This window comes from Triplophysa dalaica, chromosome 13 (genome assembly GCF_015846415.1).
Source record: "Triplophysa dalaica isolate WHDGS20190420 chromosome 13, ASM1584641v1, whole genome shotgun sequence".
In the NCBI taxonomy this organism is placed as follows: domain Eukaryota; kingdom Metazoa; phylum Chordata; class Actinopteri; order Cypriniformes; family Nemacheilidae; genus Triplophysa; species Triplophysa dalaica.
In genome coordinates, this window is record NC_079554.1 from 11,077,307 (window position 1) to 11,097,481 (window position 20,175).

A 20,175-nucleotide genomic window follows, 5' to 3' on the forward strand; every position below is an offset into this window, starting at 1 on the left:
TGTTCTGCTCAAAGTCTCTATGTGTAAATATCTATGTTATTCTTATTCGTAGTCTCTCTCTTCTCCCTCCCTGCGTTTGTCTTTTAGGTTTTGTGTTGTCACTGTGACCAGCAACAAATCCAGCAAATAACCTCTTTGTAGTGTGAAACACACAGTTTAGAGCACAATCCATCCTCATTTACAGGGACAGCCTGCCGGAGCTGCTCCACTGTTTCTTTTTGGATTTGAAGTGCAACTATCTCACAGTTCTCCTGCTGTGGAGTGGAATGAAGCAATACGATGTGTTCCTCTCTGATAAAATAAATTCACCTCACTCAGCACAGTGCCACTCTTGTACGGTGGTTTTACAGCACCAACCCGGGTCTTATTAACTACCAACCACAATTCATTTGACCCGAGTGCTAATGGGTGTGCCACAGGAATTTACAGTGAATTCTGTCACTTTCATTTTGTAATTACAAACATGTCACACCATGTTAATTTGGCTCATTATGTGTTGCATTTCATTGTGTAAACTCACCACTATTTTCTTGACTCATTTAATGCCCCACAACTACAATCTATGGAAAACATGACATCATTCTTTGTAAATTTCCTTGAGAAGACGTGTCGTTGACACACGTTCCTTATGAACTACTGTATCCAATAGTACCAGCTGAGCATTCACATTGGTTGTCGCTGCATCACAACACAAGTAATACTTTTATCAAATAAGTTGTATTGTTAACAGTTATTGTTAATGATGTTTCAGGAAATTGTCTCCTTCTAGGCTAAAGGAATTACATTTATCAATACCCCTATACTGCCCTCCTCATCACTGCACATCTGCATGAACTTGCAAGCTCTCAAATTTTGTTGAAGTGCCAATGCTGACATGTACGTCACCTGAAATGTCAGCTCTTATTGAAAATGAGTCATTTTCATTGCTTTGTTACTCGAAAGCAGGAGGTCAAATGATGCTTGATAAATTGCATCACAAAATGCATGATGCACAAAATGTGTATCACTTGTGTGTGTGTGTGTGTGTTGTGTGTTGTGTGTGTGTTAGCTTCAGTTTGAGTGATTGAAGCCCACACACCATTACTCTAAGAGGTGAGAGCAAAGAGCCGTGAACCTCCGGTCTGACTCATATGCCACTTCTCATTAAACCTAAAGACACACACACATACTCACAAAATAGTTAGTGGGGATTTCTAGCACATTAGTATTGCAACAAAGCAATTATTTAATCGTTTTTTTCAAACACATGTATGTGGAATAGAAAAGAATCATGACGTGTGTCTGGGTCAAGAGGTCAAAGGGGAAGATGTTATCTTCATTTTCCCTTTCTTGAATAATTACCACTTATACATTTGAATAATAGTTATTAAGATTATATTATATTATCATTATAGACTACCAGCAATGAAAAGTATGCAGGTCCATACATCATTAAAGAGATAAAGTAGTTAAAAAATGAAAATTCTTTCATCAATTATTCACCCTCATGTCTGTCCAAACCTGTATGGCTTTCTTTCTTCTGCAGAAAACAAAAATAAAGACTTTGAAGAATGATGATAACCAAATAACATTCTCCTCAATTGACTTCCACGGATGCGTGGGTGAGGCATGCAAGAGCAAGTCTTCATACATGTACTGCAGAAGCTTCGGATGCTATTTGAGTGTTGTCAGCTGTCAGATGCTTTGAGGTTTGGTGGTTCCCTGCCATGATTACATCAGTTATCACCTTCACACACCACCAAATGTGTTTGAAAATCTCTTTTCAGCACGTCCCCATGTGTCACTGTCTCTGTGTGTTAGAGAGAATGGAAGAGATATACTAAGGGAAACAGGAGACACCATCCGTTCCATCAATAGGGTGCTGGTCCTGGTGCCATCTTGCTGTCATGAACCATTGTGCATGTTTACATTGCCACAAATCTCTTCCCTAAATCTGGAACTGCTCAGTTTCCTGAGGGGACAGGGACATATTCACACCAAGTTGAATATGAAATTGACTATGAATTTTATTATATATATATATATATATATATATATATATATAATTCTGACATTTGGGTCAAAAACAGCTTGTGAACAGCAGAAATGTACAGACTCAATTTACTTGGTCAATTACTTTAAGACCACTGGGTGAAATAGCTTGATAAAACAATTAACCCGATATCATGGGAAAATGACAATTTTACAAGATGTCTTATTCATTTGTAGGATGTGATTTAAACTAAAAATATACAATTATTAGAAAAAAGTAAATAAAACTTTACTATTCGACCTCACTTTGATGGGAAGGAAGCAGATCTTACTAAAAAGCCTTAAAAAATAAACAGTGGTTTATTAAAGTAAAACATGTAATGAACAAGTTGTTTGGCGTATTGATGACCATTTGTATAACCTTCGTTTACCACAAAAACATGGTAAACTATGGTTGAAGGGGTAGTTCTTTAAAAAAATGATCTTATCATTTACTCACCAGCCTGTAATTTCAAACCTATACGGTTTTCTTTCTTCTTCAAAACACAAAATAAGATCATTTGAATGTAGCTGAACATACAAAGCTGTACCCCTTCACTTCTATTGTATGGACACAAAATCAATGCAAGTAAATGGGTACCGTTGTTTTTTAGCAACCAAGATTCATCAGAATGACTTCTTTTGTGTTCTGCAGAAGAGTGAAAGTCATACAGGTTTGAAATGACAAGAGTCAATGATGACAGAATTTTAATTTTGGGTGAGATAAATCTTTAATTCGTAAGGGAACTACACATTAATTAGATGGTACAAATGCTTATAAATTACCACCACCTTGTAAAATCGTTATAAATTGTGATGAGATGAACAAAATGTACTCTGAAAACGTGAGATTCCTTTGTATTCTCATTCTAAACGAGACTTTCTTTGGTTTGTCGCTCAAGACATCGAAACGTTGGTTGTTTCGAAAGCAATGGATCTCCCAGTTGAACAGCGACCCGCCCACTGCCCACTGGATAACATACTGAATACATTACTTTGCACTTTATGATAGATTGTTCTGGTCAGTGTTCGACTGGGTTTTACAATAGCTCTGACTGCCTATGATTGCTGAATGTGACTGGAGGCTGATTGGTTGTGCTGAAAATGGCTATAATCTCTTGATAGGTGAGCTCAAGACATACAAAGCATTTGTTCAGAAGGTTGTGTTTGTTGGGAGACTTTTCATTCAAAGATCATGGCAGGATTTGTGTTATGCTTAGTTCAAAGGCTTATTATGTTTAAATGATTCGAGCAAGACCCACCTGCCGAGCATAGGCATAACCCGGTCTCTGCCTTTATCATATCTCCACATGCCAGATTTCCACTAAACTTTCATCAGAAGTCCTTTCTAAAATGCACACACATTTTTGGCTTAAATGACTTTATTTGATGAGAGAGGTTTGTCTCACCAGCATGTGCTGTCAGTTCAGTGACCTTCTCCCAGAAGTGTTACTCCTGCATATTCATATGCACAGCGACATTAGCATTGCAGCTATGAAATATGTATGCCGTATGAAGCAGACCGCAATTGCTGCCCTTTCACATTCTGCGTCGCTGGGGAGGGAGGTGAAGGAGTCTTTCTTGAAAAGTTTGGAGTCTTTTCGTACGGTTTTTGTGTCAGAATCTTGTGGGGCGGCCAAATAGTTCCAGACTTTGTAATAGAAATTGTGGGGGGAGAGGAAGGGTGGGCAGCCAAGGGCAGACTGCAATGTCTCTACGCCAGCTAGAACTTTTGAACTGGATTGCGATTTAAACTAGATCTACCCAGAGGGATTCACAACCTGATATGAATCAGATTTGAAATTTGATTGCAATCTGATTGCAATCTGAACTCAGTCAGATTGATAAGTGGATGCTGATGAAATTGAAAAAAACTGTTTTAAGATTTATAGTTACTGAACTAAATCGGTTGTATATATTAGGACTTTTTAAGTGGTGCAAGGCCACATCCAACCCATGTTATGTGACCCTATGATTGATTTCCATCGAACTGTTGCGATGTCTAATGAGAATGAGCTAAAAAGAAAAACAATGAACAAGACATGAGAATTATACAAATGACATTAATGTCTTAAAAAATGTAATAAAGGTGCCTCCTCTGTCTCAAAAGAGGTTTTCAGTGTGTTTACGTGTATCCTTTTCTCAGCAGGGGGTCAGTGGGAGGATGATGAGGGTGACAGTAGGTCACCACATTGCATCATGGGAAGGTGGGGGTGTTTTATTCCACTACAACATAAGTCACCTTGAATGCGTGTTTTCTGTGCGTGTGCCTGTGTGTGAGCATCTTTGTAACGGATCAGTTTTACCATTTGGCATTACTAAAAAGCGATACATGAAGGCACAATGAAATGTGCTGTATGCAAATTCACAGCTGGTGTCAGTCGCCCTGCTATTACACGGTGCTTTGAGAAGTAGGGATATGAAGTGAATTCTCAAAAGTCTTTTCCGGCTGTTTTTGTTGATCTGAGTTTAACCACCCAGGAAATCTTCAGCGTATTATCCTTTAAAGCAAATTCGGTGGCACACTTGTGGCGCTTTTCCACTGGTACTGCACGGAACGGCGCGGCACAGCTCACCTAGTACCTGATACTTTTTAAGTGCCACCTCGGTTGACGTTCTAAGCGTAACGTACCGATATCAAAATGTGACGGGTTTACACTTAGATCACTGATTGGGCAGAGAAAATCATTACCAGCGTCATTGAATTTGCATCACAAGAATACGCATTTTAATATGTAATATTGGCATTCCGTTATATGCTCTTTTGACTATAATATATAGATTGAGACCCTAAACGCAATGCTAAACTGTAAGATATCCCAAACTCTGGTACTTTTATCATTATTTTGCATCCGTCATTGGTATGCTCCATTACTCCAGTGTTGTGCGTTTGTTTGTGTGGCGTTTAAAAATCCCACACACTTTGAAGTGGTACTAAACTGCATTGGAAAAGGAAACTGAACCGAAGTGAAGTGACCTGTACCGAGCCGAGTCGTACTAAAACTGACAGTACCAAGCAGTGGAAAAGCGGCATCGCTTATACATTTTTAATGGAATAGCATTGTAGTAAGGTTCGTAGGAATATGGAAGAAAGGAGTCGGGAACCGGCAAACATTTAAACAAAGTTTTAATATAAATAATAACAGCCGGTGGCCCCTCACGGCCGACCGTCGGCGAACAAGACAAACCACAACATAAACACGGAAGTAAAACATGTTCGGGCCCGGTCCTCTCTCCTCGACGGTCCGGTAGCTCGTTCACTTATATGCTCCCGATCTTCTACGTGATACGAGACCGGTGCGCGCACAGCTAGCGCTCATTTAAAATTATTCTCCGGTCTCGAACCACGGTCTCGCCCTGCCTACTCCAACGGTAAAAAGGAGGTGATAGCCGGGTTGTGTTGTCAAGTGGGTGAGCATGTGTGTGATTTACACCTTCATGACCTAATAGTCTCACGCACATCACAACATACGTGTGCACAGACACTTGCGTGCATTTCAACACACTCACGTCTCAAAACAAATACAGCCACACCGCAAAAAGTGTCCTATCGGTTCAAATTACTACATATACAGAAGCATCATAAATATTAAAAAGCAGATTTAAATCTCCACGGTTTTCCCATTAATCAAAGCGGACAGCTCTATAAAACCGGTTTTGTGAACATTAGGTCACTTATAACCTTCTGTACACCTGTCAATGCTGATTGATTGCTTGCTTGTTTTAAAATCTTTTACATTTCTCTGTAGTACCGTTCTACAAAACCAGCTGTGTAGTCAATGCGACGTACAGTGAATTCAAGCTACATTTATTGGTTTGTGTGTTCCTTGGGAATCCAATCCATCTTGGCATGGCTAGCTCGACACTTTGCCAATTGAGCCACAGGAACCACTGGACTTGATACCACTTTTGGCATCCACCTTTCGCAACAAAAATAAACACTGAGTGCTATGGTTTGAAAAGATTTGAACTCCCTTATTATTCATTGGTCTGGAATTCTCAAACAATTTACCACTCGGAAGTGACCTATATACTTGCACGTGCTTTATGATTCATTTTTATATATTTGCCGCATATCTTATTAAACCTGTTTAAGGCTGGTACCACCTGCTATACATGTTTACTGAGAAAACCCGTGTGTTTCAGATGATCTGTTTACTCTGAGAGACATTTCAGACTTGCTTTTAGATTTGCAAGCAATGTATCTCTAATAAGAGCAAGCTGAAAAGTAAAATGAGTGTAACAAAGTTCAAGGAATGGGAAGGAGGCGGGAACCGGCGACCATTGAACCAAACTTTGAATTAAATAAACAAACCACAAAACGAAAGTAAAATGCCGGGAGCTCTCTCACGGTCGACTGCCAGTCACACACATATAATTAAACGTAAAATCCAGGCCTGGTCCTCTCTCGTCGTACACTTCTGATGCTCCTCCTTCATGCTTCCGATCTCTTCCGTGAGAGATGCGAGACCGGTGCAATGCGCAGCTGACACAAACTTCAGATGTTACTCTGTATTTATCTGAATAGTCCTAATGTATAGCATACTAATCTAAAAATATACCAAAATCTATTCAGATATATTTTAAGATGTTCAATGAATTGTACAAATGAGTCAATAAGCAGGATTCCATTTTAGTACCGGCAAACAGATTTAATTTAATAAGTGTTGTTACAAGTAGTTGTACAATGGGAGAATGTTGTTAGTTTGTGATTTAGCCTTTTAGTTTAAAGGTATCAAAACAGTAGACAACTAAAATCTTCCAAAATTATCTTAAGTTTTTTATATAAGTTTTTTTACAAATCAGAATCATTTCCAGTTGAACATTTCTAATGAGATGAAACAAACAACCCTGCTTCATTTTCTCAGACACAGAAACATTTGCACATGGTGGTTAGACGTCATCTACTTTGTCTTTGCCCCACAGCTTTCCCCTACAGTATAGTCACACATGCTCACACGCACTCAAACATTATGACACACTGTTATTGCTTGAGCAGAGACAAATACCTTCTGTATAGTCTTTATTGTGCGGTTAAACCCCTCTCCACACACACATCCACTAGTCCAAATCATCATCTTAAGCTTGCAAAGACAAAATCAAGCCTCTGTGTATCTGATGTCGTTGGATGGGTGTCAACTCCCGGAAAGTGAAAATAAGCATTAGTGTAGTATTTATGGATCTTAAGGCAATTTGTTCAGGGTTATGTAGGAGGATTCAGAGGCGTGTTGTAACGTGTAAGAAATGTGTGCTGTTGCTGATGTATACATTTGCATGTGGTTTTGTGAGGAATCATGTAATATTTATTATTGCTTGTAATATTTATATGTATGTAAGTTTATAAAGGCTTTTTTTAAATGTATTATTATAATATCATCGCAATGTTAAGAGCCCGCTGTTTTCTTCTGTCTCATACTGTGTGTGTAAACCAGTTCCCTGCCCCACCAGAGCAGGTTGGGTCAGTTCTCATATTTACCTGCCTACCGGCTTAGCTCTGCCTCTTCTCTGTCACTTCCTGTATCAGGTGTGTGTATGAGTGCTTCAGAAGTTGGCGTCCCATAGCGTGTTTAGGTGGCCGGGGGGGCAAATGGATTAAAAATCTCACTTCGAGATCACCAGTACAACTCTCATACCATTCTGGATCCCATCTAAAACAGACCATCAGGCAACTTTACTCACGTGGACACTGGGACAAAGTCCTCTTTCTTTTGCTTTCCTTCACTCTCCTTTTCTCTCTCTGCCGGAGAGGTTGGATTACCTGTTCAGGTAAGTGGTCTTAGTATATGCTCAAAAACATTTGCTAGTAACTTTTTCCTGTTTCTTAGCACTAATGTTTGTGTGATGACCTTTGAAAGGTTGACCCAGCACAGCTGTGTGGAAACTTTCTATAGTACCTTTAGTGAGAATGTGTGTTTTTATGTTTGTGTACGTTATACTTTATAGCATGTAGTATATAGTACATTTGTTGTGTAAACGTATCTACTGCATGTTTTAATCAGTATCATCTTTTTCTGTGGACATCAATTGATGTCAGCACTTTCTAGGATTACTGTCTGTTTAGCCGGCAAAATTGAGAGCATCATTTTTTAGCATGCATGCTTGAGTTTATGTTAAGTTGGTTCTAACTGTGATCTGACATGCTGAATGAAGAATTGAACATCAATATTTAATATTTAATAAAAAAAAAAAAGTTACAACAAGGAATCTGCTTATCTGCTACTTAACTAAGGGTGCGTTCATATTTGTAGTTCGGTTCTTTTTGTTATTTTGGTCCGGACCAAAAAATAACGAAATACATTTTGTCCTGGTTCGCTTAGCGTTCAGACTGGCATTTTAACTGTGAACCTTAAGATATCGAACCTAAAAGCTTACGTGTAAAGTCGCAATGTGATTGGAAAGCTTTCATGATTTAGATTGTTAAATGGAATTTATCGGACATCCAAAACAATGCTGGATTATACATGTTCAGGGTATGCCTGCACATATGAGGGTATTTTTAGCATGAAGTGTTTAAAGCAGTCAAAACGACTCCAGGAATTTCTCTGCTACATGCGCAAGCACAGATCTAATATGCACTCCTTTTATATTACCAAGTCACATATTTTAGGGTCCTACATTGTTATCACTTCCTGTTTTTGGTTCTGTTCGATGCTTTTGGTCAGTGTTGCGTTCATATTTCTATCGAACCGTTCCAGTGTTCATTTGAAAGTGGACCGAGACCCATCTTCTCAGTAGTCTAGGTAATAGTCCTTATAATAACTATATCTTTAATATACTTTAAATAATATAAATTAAAAAGAAGATTTCAATATTTATTTTACAAAATCAACCTCTTCTTGACTATAACAAAATAGATAAAGTACAAGTATTGTAACTATGTACTGCATGTCTATATTTGTTATAAAGTATATAATGTATAAAAAGAAAAGTTGTAATGAAAGGAGATTATATAACATCAAAAGATGACGTTTGAATGATATATGACAGTTAGATCTAACGTCACATGGCGCAGGAGATCAGAGACGACAAAAATATTCTGGCCCTGGACGTCAGATGATGGAGGAGAGGTGGGTTGAGAAGAAAGATGATGTTGAGGAAGATGAGGGATTAAAGATGAGAGGAGTAGAGAAAGAGGGTTAGAGAAAGCAGAACGTTGGGGGGAGGAGAGTTATGTTAATTTACATATGAACTCTTATGTAATTCTCCACACGCTACACTGGAAGACACTTTGGTGTGAAGTTTTGATGTTTAGTTTCCAAGCTTTTGTCCTACATAGCAGAATTATATAGCCTCATTCTTCATGTAGACTGAGGATGGTGTATTTTTAATTTTTCCATTGTTGTCAGAATATCGTTGATGCACATAACCTCATAAACGCACACATCACCCCTACTCGTCTCTCACTAAGTTTGATTCTTGTCCACTGTATAGTGATTATTTAAATATTCATTATTTTATGGATTTATTGTATGCATTATTTAGTAGCTACAGTATATAATTGAACAATTATAATATTATTAGGGAATCCCAGGGTTGCTTTTCAAGTCATATAACTTTTTGTTCTGGGTTTGAGCTGTATACAGTGAGCATCCAGATTCTCAGGAATGCTGTGGAACGGACTTCTGAAACATGTCTGAACAAAGCATGATGAAGTCAAAACAGATACACAGCAGCACTGATGTGCGCTGTTGATAGTAAACAGATCCCTGTAGCAAAAAAAGTGAAATGAAAATAGAGACCATTTCAAATACCCTTTTTAGTTTTTCTGAATTCCCTATTTATAGATATGTGTTTCGGTAAAATATCATTTTTGTTTCATTCTGTGAACTACTAAAAATATTTCTGCATTTATTTGCAGAAAATTAAAGCTGTAAAAAAAGGTCAAAATAAGATAAAAGATGCTCTGTATTTTTTCAGACCTCAAATACTGCCAAGAAAACACGTTTATATTCACTTTTAAGCAATTCAACAGTAAAATTTGTACATATATTTATGAAAAATTGATAAAGTATTGATAAATTGATAACCTTGATTTTTATCAGAGTTTTCATGTGTTTCATTATGCTGTCAGTCTTTTACATGGCTAGATACAAGGTTAGTTTTTCATCAGTGTAGTATTTATGGATCCAAACGGTATTTATGATGCCAAATGGTTCAGTCATATAATAGCATGTTAGGTATCTACACAGACATTCAACACAAAGCATAAGTGCCCCAGTTTACTAGCTCCCGGGTGTCAACTGTTAGTTCTCACAATGATGGTGTGAAAAGAGTAAGTACCCTTTGGCAAAATGACAAATGACCAAAAATTTACAAAAATACATATAAATGTCAGTTTATTTTTGGACGTGTCAATGTGGCTAAGCGTATGTTCTACTTAAAGGGGAAAAAGAGAAGAGGACGGCTATGAAAAAACAGAAAAGTAGAGTATAATTTTAGAGTAAATTACAAAGAAAATAGGAAAATAAATTTGATTTAGGATAAATGTAAAATGTATTGGCAGGTTTAATAAGATACAGTTCAAGCAAATGTAAGACAGTCAAGATTTTAGCTGAACTAAAGGTTATCCTGCTTTATATAAAGTCTTCTCTTTGAAATGTTCTCAAGTCAAACTGGGAAAATGCAAGTACATGCCAGTATGTGATATCATTAGAGCAAAAGGGTGACATTAACTACAGAATACTCAAATTCAAAAGCCTTTTCATTCAAATTGTTATAATTTAAGTATTTTGCATAAATTTGAAAAAGTCTCAAATCTAAAATGTTGGCTTTTTTTAAGACTTAGTTTGATGTGTGTATTTGTCTCTGGTCAAAGATCAAAAAGTGCTGACACACACCAGCACACAAGACAATTTTTAACTTAAGCTTTTAGGAAAAATGCTGATTGCGCAGAACACACAATTATTGATTTGTTAATACAAACTAGTGTGTTCCAAGTATGTTTGTGTCTCTTTAATAGGGTTTTAAAGGATATTTTCAGTTTATGAGTAAACCCGCTGGATCTAATGTCAAAAGATGCACGGTGGATGTCATGTTTGGGTTTTTTATTAACGGGCCATTGACTGACGTATTATTTTTCTTTTGGCCAAAGGTCACTACAAAAACAATGTAATGCAGAGAGAATACGATGGGGACAGAGAAGCACAAAGAGAGAGAGGGGGGGATTGAAAAAAAAGTTGTTAACTTACTGTTTGTTTTTGGCAATTGTATTTTTCACTAGAACTGCCTTTGAAATTGAGGAGACAAAAGAAAATGGAAAATTCCATTTGAATGAGAGCTACAGGTCAACAGTGTGTGTGTGTGTGTGTGTGTGTGTGCGTGCGTGTGTGTGTGTGTGTGTAATATGACACTGTAGCAAACTGTAGCCATATCATCACTCTGAATTATCATTAAAGAGATGATGATTTATGGAGAAAGAAGGGTTGCCAGGTATAACTGTGTCCTTGGACGCCCTCCTTTATGGGTGGTTGTGTGTATGTGTAATCTCAGATCAGATTACGGGGTGGAAGAACGTAAATGCCTTTTATATTACTCATCTGCACTGTAGTTCAAGGGTTTCCTCTTTAAATCGATAGCAGGTGCATTAAAACTGATAAGTCATTTAAAACACACACAAAGTTGAAGACAGTGTATGAACAGTATACTGTTTGTTTAGTCTATAGATTGTCTCCAGAGAAACGGTGGAAAGACAGAATTTTATTGCTGGAACAACATGACACTCTAGTTGTGTCACTCTAGACACTCTAATTTCATGCAAGGGGGTTGACTGATGAAATTCATTCATTAGTCTAATCAGGAGATTAAAATAGATTAAAGGCAAAGATTTATACACAGTAAAAAAAACTTAACTGTGTTTACTTAACTGTGTGGATGCGTCTTTGGGCGTGTGCACCTGTCTTTCCAGCAAACAAGACACACCTATTTCCCACAAATGACTTACCTTTGAATTTCTGTGCTTTTCCCATACAGGTGGATGGGTCAAAACAAGCCCCTTCAACTGCAAAGAATCACAGCCTTTCTTAGTGACTCAGTCAGTCATCTACACCTACAATTAAGCAATGACTGATCAGGAAGAGGCGGGCGCCGTGGCGATGCCTGATTGCGGTGCCACAGGGGGCATTCCCTCCTCCCCTCCACCCGGTCTATGCCACGTCTGTGGACAACGGCACCTGCAGGAGGAAAACCACGAATACACCTATAAAGAAGAAGTGGATGATGACCTTATGTGTCACATATGCCTCCAGCCATTAGAAAGGCCCTTGGACACACCCTGCGGTCACACCTACTGCCAGGAGTGTCTCACAAACTTCCTTTTGGAGAGCGATTTCTGTCCAGTGGATCGCACCCCATTGATGTTACAGACCTGCCGTAAGTCCAGCCTTCTGGTCCATAAACTTTTGGATAAGCTGATTGTGTCCTGCCCCTTTACTGAGCACTGCACTGAAGTTATGCCGCGGGGAGAGGTGGAGGCACACATCAAGAGCAGGTGAGAAGCTGGAAGGTGTATTTAATGTAAAAGTTACCAGAAATAGATGCAAGAGCATTAGCAACATCAGACCCCATTGACTTCCATTGTACGCACAAACCACAGAGAGATTTCTTGAAATATCTTCTTTTGTGTTACACATAAGAAATATCTATAAATACCCAATGCATTAGAGTGCACACAAGTGCACAGTTACGGATATTTAATTGCATTCACAAATTTGTACTTGTTCGCAGGCAGTGTAATTGTGTAATGCAATGTTACTGATGCATGAAATTTTGTCTTCATATTCTCATTGGCATTCAAAATACGCCCTTTATTCTTTATCATTCATAAAGCACTCTTCTCAGTTATTCTTTTTAAATAGAAGACATGTGTGAAGCACATCACCGTCTGTGCATACATGTTTGTTTGTTTGAGAATATCCTTTTGTTCTGTACCCCTCAAGGGTTGCACCCTCAAAATGACCTTTATTTAACAGCCCGAGATATCTTCCACCTCACTGCCTTTGGAAACTATATGCTAACTAACAGTTTTCTTTGGAGCGCTCGCTCTCTCCATTTCCAAGGCGGTCGAATCTATTTCGTTTCCGTGGACTGCGTCTCAATCATTAGCGCTCCGCGGGCCTGAGGGCCTCTGTTTAAATTAATTGCACTTTGTTGCTTGCGTTAATGGAAAGTTTCCTTCTCATTTAAAATTCCACTTCCAGAAACATAATCAACCTGCCCTTTTCTCCATTCAACCAAACAACCCCACGCTTCTTTCTTTCCATTCTTGTTCCCCTCCCACATCCCTCTTATGCTGGGCTCTTGTAGGTTCTCAGATTATCTTTCTTTGTCTTTCGGTTCCTCTCCTTTGTTTCTTCAATGTGGTTAGGAAGCTGGTGGTTTTAGTTGGTCCAGGACTGTTAGTGGGACATCATTCAGAATGGGACGCGACTTGAAAGACACAGGAGCTTTTGAGGACCAGCCAAAGACTCTCTCTGTGTAAGAATGGCCTTTATTGCTTTTCTTTCAGCTTGTGCTTTTTGAGTTTTGACTGCATGCAAAGGCCCAAAGTGCTCCTGTAGGTTCATTGTAATATGATGGATTTAATTCCAAGTGAGCTCTCATAGATGTATCCAAAATATATCTTACATTTTTACAAGTGCAAGACAATGCCATAGAACTTTCTGTTTAACAAAAGATTACTTGTACTTTAAACAGTGTACTTTAAATGGATAGATCAATAAATAAAAACAATTCTGTCATCATTTACTCTGCATCTTGACATATCAAACCTGTATGACGTTCTGTCTTCTGCAGAACACAAAAGAAGATATTATAAAGAATGGTGGAAACCAAACAATGACGGTACCCATTGCCTTGCATTGGTTTCATGTCTATTCAACAGAAGTGAATAGGTACCACTATTGTTTGGTTACACTGTAAAAAACTGAATTTTACTGCAATTTTACTGCAATTTTTCAGATGTTTGTATTTGTAGCCCATTGTGTGTTTTTGAATGACATTTCAAATTACAGGAAAATACAGCATATTTACAAAAGAAAACAGATATATATTTAGGGTATATTTCTGGACCCAAGTTTTTATAGTCTATTTTTGAAAATATGGTAAAAAAAGTCAAATTAAAGAAAAAGACTGCACTTTTACAAGAAAACCATGTGATTTTACAGGACTATATCTGGCGCCCCAGCTGCATGAAGAGTTTCATCTTTTTTAAAGAATTTTATTGCAGTGTACCAACATTCTTCAAAATATCTTTGTTTGTGTTCTGCAGAAGAAAAAGTAATTCAAACTTGAAATTTTGGGCTGAACTGGTCATGTGATGTTATGTCATAGGGCTTCCTTAGCGCTGGTGACTCATAACAGTGTGGCACGAAGGTCTGCTGGGTTTCTTTGGCTTTCTTGATTGTTTTGATGTTGTTCTGTTTAAATTTGTGCACACTGTTTTGTACATCATAAAGAAGTATCAAGCATAGCGTCAGTTCTGGCAGGTCACACGAGTCTAACTTGCATCAGACGATCACATCAGGGGCAGCAAATCAACGTTAACCAACAGTCATACAACACACACTAGACTGCGTCCTATTTAAGTTGCCTTTCTTTGCTCCTTATCAGCTGCGTAATCGTGCAGCACTGAAAACCCACCTCCATCCCCATCTCCTCCATATCTGCCTGTATCTGTCGGCTCATTTTAATATACATTTACATTAATGCATTTCGCTGACGCTTTTATCCAAAGCGACTTACAATGCATTATACATTTGTTTCTAACTATACACAATCCCCTGGGAACGAACCAATGACCTTGGCATTGCTAGTGCCATACTCTAACCACTGAGCCACAGGAAATTTAATCCTGTTACGCATCATGGACCAGGTGGGGGGGACATGTGTTGCTGCGCTCCCACTCTGTCCATGCATGGACAGGTAGAGAGTTTGCCCAGAACAATTTTATCCCGCCAACCTAAAATATTGCTATTGTTTGAATATTTGATGACAATGGTCCTGACAGAATTGTATTCTATCTTGCATGTTGTCATTGCAGTGAAGCATGTGCAGATGCACTTGGTTTGTCAGCGTGCATGAGCTTGTGTAAGCATAGATTGCAATCATGGTTTTATTAAAGAGGAGAGGATCGAATGAACTGCCTCACACCGTGTCTACACCAGACGCAGTGCAATGCGATGCAACGCAATAAATGAAATATAAACAAAATACATAATATTGTTTGCACCCGCCATCGCAGCGTACAAATTAAACTTTTGGCGCAAAAATCAACCAGATTAACAAATCAACAATTCCTTATTTTTTTTATTTGAAGCAATCAAACATGTAAATGAGCCCCCTTGTGGCTACGCTTCTGGTGTAGACACGCTGTTATGCTGTCCTTGGCCTAAAGTGCATAAAGTATTGACAACCAACGCTATATAGACAAATCATCCAATTATTAAAACTGCTGTGGAATTTAACCCAAATTTTGTCTGATAATATGACCTGTCTGCCCATCTCTCTGTCTGTCTGCCCATATCAGTACTTTATTTTCCAGAAGTCTATCCCCCACCCCCTATACACACATAAACACACACACCCCTCTGCATGGCTGAATGAACTGTTAATCCACACAGGGGGGTGGTCTTTGTCACACACTCCACTGTCAAGCCAAGAGGGTTAATGATAGATGGATCACCCAAGCCCGTATCCCCCCTCTCTCCCGTCTCAAATGGTTTCCTCCATCTCTCTCTCTTTCTGTACAGCATGCTGCAGTATAAGTCAGAAGCTGTGTTGCCACTCACACATAGTCTCTTTCCATCTCTCTCGCAGTTGCAGCAGCGTGTGGGCTCATGAGCGTAAATCCTCTTATTCTTGGATGATGCCCAGAACAGATTAGACTGCATCGCGACCATCGCACCCCACTGGCGTGCCAGCCAACGGCGCCGTCCGCTTCCCCTTCTCCTTCTTCTACCTCACAACTCTCTTTCTTCGCTGCCTCGGTGGTGCACCTGCTCCAGTCTCCGCTCCTGCCTGCTCTTCTTGCTTCTTTCTTCATCCTGCGCTCTGCCCGTGTCCGTTGGCAGCGCTCCCCGTCCTGCCTCTGCTGCTGATCTTTGTGCTGCTGAGATGACCGGGCTAGAAGCCTGAGGGAGGCAAGGGGAGAGAAAAGAAACGTGGAGACGCCGAGGAACAAAACAAAACAGAAGAATAGCTTCTTTACTTGAGGGGAAGGAGGGAGGGGGTTGGTGCTGTTGTAGAGGAGAAGGAAGTGACAGAGAGGGATAGGAGAGACTACATCCAGCCCAGGGAAAGAGAGGCAGAGAGAAGGAGAGAGAGAAGCTTGGGAGCCTTGGAGAGACGGGGTCATGAAGGCTTTGCTACTCTTGGTTCTGCCCTGGCTTAGTCCAGCAAACTACACAGATAATGTGGGCAACCTGCACATCCTCTACTCAGAACTGTGAGTAACACACACATCGGCTCACCGCAGTGTGTGTGGTGTGTGTGTGTGTGTGTCCTGTGCGAGTTAGAGCCATTCTCACGGTGAAGTCATACTGTACCCCCATCCTGTCCCGCACTGCAATGTGTGCAGCTGCTGGTGTGTGTGTGTATATGTTTGTGTATAAGCTTGTGTGTCCATACATCATTCTCAATGAACTGGATATATACGAAATCATCAGTCTTTATCACTTGACAACTCTCTGTGTATGCATATCTGTGTGTGTATGCAGTGCGTTTGTGTGCTTTTGTCGTCTGGAAGACGTTTCATTGGCGGGATGTTTTGAAAGGAAGGACGCTTGATGTTATGGCTTTGCTGCAATGGTTGTGTAGCATTGGATAATGGTTAGATGTTGTGAAAAAGGTTTTGTTTTGATCCGACCAAACAGTGAGGGATACTGCAGCACGGCGGAGACGGGCTTGCGGGTGTGTTTACGCAAGTGTATTTTCACATTAAATAGTTAGGTAAACTTAATATTTTTTAGCCGTTTTATTTACGTTTTGTGTTTTATTTGATTACCTATACACATTTTAGTCAGCATAGAATTAAATATTGCAAATTCTGTGTGAATGTTTTTATTGATATCCAGATCTATATCAAATGTATATACTCTATGTGTGGGTGCATGTGTGCGTGCATTTACTGAATGGATTGTATGTACATAACACACACACATCCACATGCCATTCAGAATAACAGAACGCAGTTCCTCAAACCTTTACCCTCTGCATATTCATTCACTCGTAGACACTCACACCACATTAAAACATCACAACTCTTCTCTTCTCAAAATCAACAACAAAAAGAAATGCAGACTCTCACACGGCAATAAACACGCAGTCATTACTGACGTTAAAAGCATCACATACACGCTGCACTATTGAAAATCTTCTGCATTCACAGAGCTTGTGTGCATTTGGCTGAAAGCTCGTTCTATTGATCCTGGGACTTTGGCAGAAACACAATTGTGCCGCGTAAGTGTGTGTGAAAGCCTCAGTGTAGTACAATAGACCGCATTACAAACCCTCTCTTGAGTCTAGACTACACACAACATAAAACCCACATACAAACATGAACTGGTGTAAACAGATTGCAAAATAAAGCAAGGAGGATTACAGGGGAAGAGGACGCTGAGGTGCCTTCAGAGTGGAGATGAGGAGGGATGATGTGAATGGTGAGGAGACACGGACAGATAAGGTAATTTCCTGGACCATCTGTCTGTGGGTTTATTTGGCAGAGAACGAGTTCTTTCTATCTTCTTTCTCACCGTGTGTGGATGTGGGTCAGCATGTGAGTCATGTTTATATGATTTATGTCCATGTGTTTGTGTAAACAAGAGAACTGAGAAAGGAGAAAAAGAGAATGGATGGGAAAGATGTGATGTGTGTCTGTTTTGTGATTGGCTGGCTAAGGAATGGTGGCACGGGTGTTTATCTTCATCCTGTGTAATGACAGAAACCTTATATTCTCATCTTGGCTCCTCTCTCTCTTACACACACTCTCTTTCTTTTTTTGGTCAGTTGTCTTTTTCTTTGCCCTAATCCTTTTGAAATTTTCAATGCCTGTGAGTTACAGTGGATTTACTTGCTATAGATGTCTCTGTGGTACTTGGCTGGACATTTACACATGGATGTGTAATATGGATACATATCTTACCGTACTGGACCTACTAACAATTACAAGCATCAAATTATAGATATTGAGGCAAAGAGCTTTATTCATTAAACTATGTCTGTCATCTCACAGAAATTTTGAAATTTTTGGATCACCTTCCAGTTGGTTGACCAGAGTAGCTGGTCCTTCGATGCTGTCCCGGGACACTTCAAACCAAATTAACCTGATGCAAATGACAGCAAATGTAGATGGGTAACAGGCATTTTTAACTTTCTCAAATGAGGGTGCATTATAAGATCACAAAACGTTTTGGATCCCGCTTATACCTGCATTTAGCGCTGTCCAATTGTGGTTGGATAATCCAAAATGGATGTTGATACACCAGGTGTGAACACCATCTTTGCGCCAGTGTATTGTGTGTGTGTTAAATGCTTTGATTCGTTTTGCTTGCAACCTGCCAGCACTGATATCCTGACTGCTTGATCTCTGCTGATGCTGCCCTTGTCCCTTTAACAACACACACACAAATAGTCCCTCTCTCTCTCTCTCTCTCCTGCTCGCTCGCTTACATTCTCTCATTCCCTCTCTCTCTCTCGTGTGCTTTGAGATGTTTAATTAGACTTCGAATTAAACATCAATCTATTTGCACCTTTGCTGATATTGTTCATGCAGATGCGTGCGCAATTGCGTTTTGCAGGTGTGCAATACCTGATAACCATTATTAATAACTCGTGTTCAGCTGAGATGAACCATTATCACATGAAATGTGTAATGTAATGTTTCAGAAATGTAACTAACAATGAAACAACCTTTGACCATGTGACTTTCTGCGTTTTTTATAAACCTGGGGTCTCTGAGATCACAAGCATAAATAGGCCTAGTGAAAACTGATAAAAGTTTAAAGGAGCAATGTGGAGATGTTAGCACCATCTAGCAGTCAGGTTGCGTATTGCAACCAACGGCTCACTCCACCCCTCCCTTTTGAAGCACTACGGTGGCTGACACAGAACTAAGATGTAGTCACGTTTTCGATAGTCCCTCGAATGAGAACGTATTCAGGAAATGCTTACTTTTTATGTACTTATGCTGTTACTAGTTTCAACAAAAGCGTTTTATGAGTTTTATGTATATTATATTGCATTTCTGTCAATAGATCCTCGAAAATATTACACACTGGATCTTTGAAGAATTATGTTTTTTAAGCTTTTAAAATGGACTTGGGAGCTCCAGCATGTTTTTCTTCCAAGGGTGTATCTTGTTTACTGTAAAGTTGTACAGGTATGCTGACATCTTTCTGGTTTATGTGGTGTTGGATATGCCTGAACATGCTTTATCAGGTGGTCTGTCAGGAGAACACGACTTACCCGTAGACGCCTTTGCACGCACAGTGATGTGTCTCACATTTGACACTTTTTAACCAATCTGAGGGTGTGATGGACCTCTGCTATCATTATTGTTATGTCAGGTTACCCACGGCAACACATCATGTGAAAGTGTTAAGCTGTACTTTAGAGGTAGGACATCACACTTCTTCAGGGCTCGTCCTAATGTCTCCAGCTCTCAGACAGTATTGTCGGGCTGAAAACAGGTATTTAAGTGAGCACATGCTATGACTCATGGGTTGCGATGGCTGACTGGTCGATAAGTGAGATTTTCTTTAGAAATGTTTAATGCAGTTTTACGGTTAGACAAGGTTAATGGTAAAACCCTTTCTGAGAAGTTTTTTTTTTTTATTTCAAGACCCTATTAAGCACCACGGCAGATGCATACAAGCAACTTTGGCTGTTGCATCCTGACTCACACTGTTTATTGAACGCTGCAAGCATTGTGTTTCGTAGCCTTGTCAGGTGAAAAACACATCTTGAGACCCCATTCCAACTGTTGAACACAATATTAAACATGAACGCTCTGATCATAAAATCTGATCAATGGCAAGTGAATCTGCATACGTGCACTTGTGTGTGTTGGGATGATGCCTCTGGTCAGACAGCTGCGTGTCGTGATCACTGTGACGTGGTCGTAGTGAAAAAATAAGGCCATACCTAAGGGCCTGCGTGTTGCTGTGGTGACCT

The 20,175-nt window shown here is 39.5% G+C and overlaps 1 protein-coding gene across 4 annotated transcripts in view; it reads left to right on the plus strand.

Annotated features, from left to right (window-relative positions):
- Positions 1-7,552: 7,552 nt before the first annotated feature.
- The window catches only part of lnx1 (ligand of numb-protein X 1), a 35,342-nt gene continuing 22,719 nt past the window's right edge, over positions 7,553-20,175 (plus strand). For 2 of the 4 annotated variants that reach the window (XM_056765199.1, XM_056765200.1), the window contains exons 1-2: positions 7,553-7,776; positions 11,980-12,496. In XM_056765199.1, the coding sequence (XP_056621177.1) occupies positions 12,069-12,496 (428 nt within the window). In that variant the 5' untranslated portion in view covers positions 7,553-7,776; positions 11,980-12,068. Of the gene's footprint in view, positions 7,777-11,979; positions 12,497-15,795; positions 16,451-20,175 lie in introns of those variants that run through there. The other 2 variants (XM_056765201.1, XM_056765202.1) reach the window with 1 other exon arrangement.